At 44.9% G+C, this 2500-nt stretch overlaps 1 protein-coding gene and 1 long non-coding RNA gene across 2 annotated transcripts in view; one reads left to right on the forward strand and one right to left on the reverse strand.

Annotated features, from left to right (window-relative positions):
- The window catches only part of LOC138861829 (uncharacterized), a 7587-nt gene that overhangs the window by 1942 nt on the left and 3145 nt on the right, over positions 1-2500 (reverse strand). The window lies entirely within an intron of this gene.
- The window catches only part of LOC113800371 (uncharacterized), a 5070-nt gene that overhangs the window by 1467 nt on the left and 1103 nt on the right, over positions 1-2500 (forward strand). The window contains exons 3-6 of the mRNA XM_027351142.2: positions 1-763; positions 937-1133; positions 1759-1950; positions 2230-2490. The exon at positions 1-763 is cut by the window's left edge and continues 669 nt beyond it. Of these exons, the coding sequence (XP_027206943.2) occupies positions 1-763; positions 937-1133; positions 1759-1950; positions 2230-2490 (1413 nt within the window). The remainder of the gene's footprint in view (positions 764-936; positions 1134-1758; positions 1951-2229; positions 2491-2500) is intronic.

Consider the following 2500-nt stretch of genomic DNA (forward strand, 5'->3'; position numbering starts at 1 on the left):
TGCGTCCGGCGTCTGCAATGCTCCATTTGCAAGTCGTCGCCTACATCCATGTATACGTTGTACGGCCACACCGGGCGTTTTTTCGATTACACATATTACACTGACTCTAATTTATCGGTCCCCATATTCCAAAGTAAAGGGAGCTCTCAAATCAAGCTTGAGGATTCGATATGGGTGCTGAGGTCGAACTTGCATCGTGTCGAGTGGAGGCTGGAGGGCGCAGCGCTCCCGATCGGCCGACGGCGGTGGAGGGCGGGGAGCCAGGAGGTCCTCCTCACGCTAACGAAATGCCTCACCACCCAGTTCACCTGCGACGATGGCCAGTGTATCTCCCAGATCTTACGCTGTGACGACATTTTACACTGCCGCGACATGTCTGACGAAGTAAACTGCCGTGTAGTGGAAAAGCCATCTCGCTACGATGTCTCTTCTCCTCCGCCACTCCGGCCTTGGGAGAACGGCACTGTACCCTTGGCTTACCATATTGATGTCTATCACCTGAGTGACATCACGGCCATCAACGCGACGGCTTCAATGGATGTAGGAATCACCCTGACCTGGTACGACCCGAGACTGAAATTTCGCAATCTTAAACCCGACATAAAGAACTATTTTCCGTGTGAGTTGGTCTGGACTCCGGCTGTACAGGCAGTGACGGGCCACGGTGACGGCACCGTTCTAGACACCAATGATTACGAAAAGTTCTGTTATGCCTACAATAACGATGCCACAGAGAAGCGGCCCCTTGCTGATCCGTATATGGGTGAGTAAAAATATTGTTATTGGTATGCTGACTGATATCATACAAGTAATCAAGTACCTTTCGTTGACCTTACGTTTTTGCAAAGATATATCAAATTGAAAAAAGTAAAAAATCATCGCAATTTGAATTAGAATGTCTCCAGACGCCAAAAGTAAGATTAACAAAACTCACAGGCCACGTAGCAGATGGAATGAATACTGCCGTCGAAGTATACCTTGGCGTGTTAGCTACAGTGCCCTGTCAGTTTCGGTTACAGCTGTATCCCTTCGACACTCAGCTGTGCAACCTGTCCTTCATTCTGACCAACTCCCCGTGGTCCAGGGTGTTTGACAAGGCTCTTCCTGGTAACTACGTTCCTTACCTCAATGCTGTGAGTGTACCTTACTTCTCAGATTGAAATAAGATGGGAAATGTGTGGCTGCATGTATGGAATTTCTTATTTTCCGCCCCCCCCCCCCTCTCTCTCTCTCTCTCTCTATGGAAACTAGAATCACCAAATTATCATTATTTGCCTTTTAACCATACATACAAGAATGACAAGACAGTAGACGTTTAGGATTAGATATGTTTCAATCTCCTCATTCCCTTCATGTGCTGTCAAGTAGTAAATATTGATGCAATTACGAAATCATCATGATATATTTCCTAGGAAGCTGGATCTAGAGTTTGTTATTGCAAATCAACAGGAATGTCAGTTAAAATATGAGGCTGCCTTGATACCCAGACTGATCTGAAATGTTTAACTTTCAGGCTATTTATGTGCTCACCTGTAGCTTAAATATGATTTTAGTCCTTTAACTAAGATTTGTAGTAGTAACTTCATAAAGCCATGTTTACAAATAAGTTAGATGCTAGGCAGAGCATTCCTTCACGAGGAGTCTTACACTGAACTAGTAAAATAAGTGTATGTTTAAGCGCCGTTGAAAAGAGGGGTATTTCCCGACGTGTAATAAACAACAAATACATATCTTACCTCTTCTCACCTCCTGCCAAAGCGTCGTTCTCTACTGGAGTACGTGTTGGAGGACCAGACGACGGAGGTGGGGTGGCTCATGCAAGCAGCCGACAACAATACCTACTTCGTGCTCTCCTACCACCTGCGACGCCTGTACGGGTACCACATCATGAATAGTTACTTCCCCACTCTTCTTATGTTCGTGATTTCCTACGCTACTTTTTACTTCCAGGTTTGTGGTGGTGTATGATTAGGTCAGCCTTGCCTGTGTCATGGAGATGCATATTTATTGATACTGATCTGTCATGGTTTTAATATCTGTTATGATTCGTCACCTAGTGTCGTAACTCAGATCAGTGAAAATAGATACCACTGATTTTGCAAAGTTAATTTAATCAGTAAAATGTTCATTTAATCAGTAAAATGTTAATCCTATCTGAAATCTGTTTTGGAAAAGAGATATCTAATGCAAAGCAATGGTGTCAACCTATTCCGCTTCGTACACCAACAGCTCGACGATTTCACAAACCGGATCATGATTTCCCTAACGGCTCAGCTGGTGTTAGCGGCGCTCTTCAGCTCTACCACCCAATCCTCTGTCAAAACACCTTATCTCAAGCTCATCGATGTATGGTATGCCGTGATCATCACTTCCTGCTTCCTCATCATCGTGCTTCAGACGCTGATCAACGTCATTTTTCACAGCAACCGCCTCCCTGGTTTCGTTTACAAGATGGCGTGTTTGCCAGGCCCGCTGAGTGACATCAAGAAGGTAAGATTCT

This window comes from Penaeus vannamei, chromosome 5, assembly GCF_042767895.1.
Source record: "Penaeus vannamei isolate JL-2024 chromosome 5, ASM4276789v1, whole genome shotgun sequence".
NCBI lineage: Eukaryota > Metazoa > Arthropoda > Malacostraca > Decapoda > Penaeidae > Penaeus > Penaeus vannamei.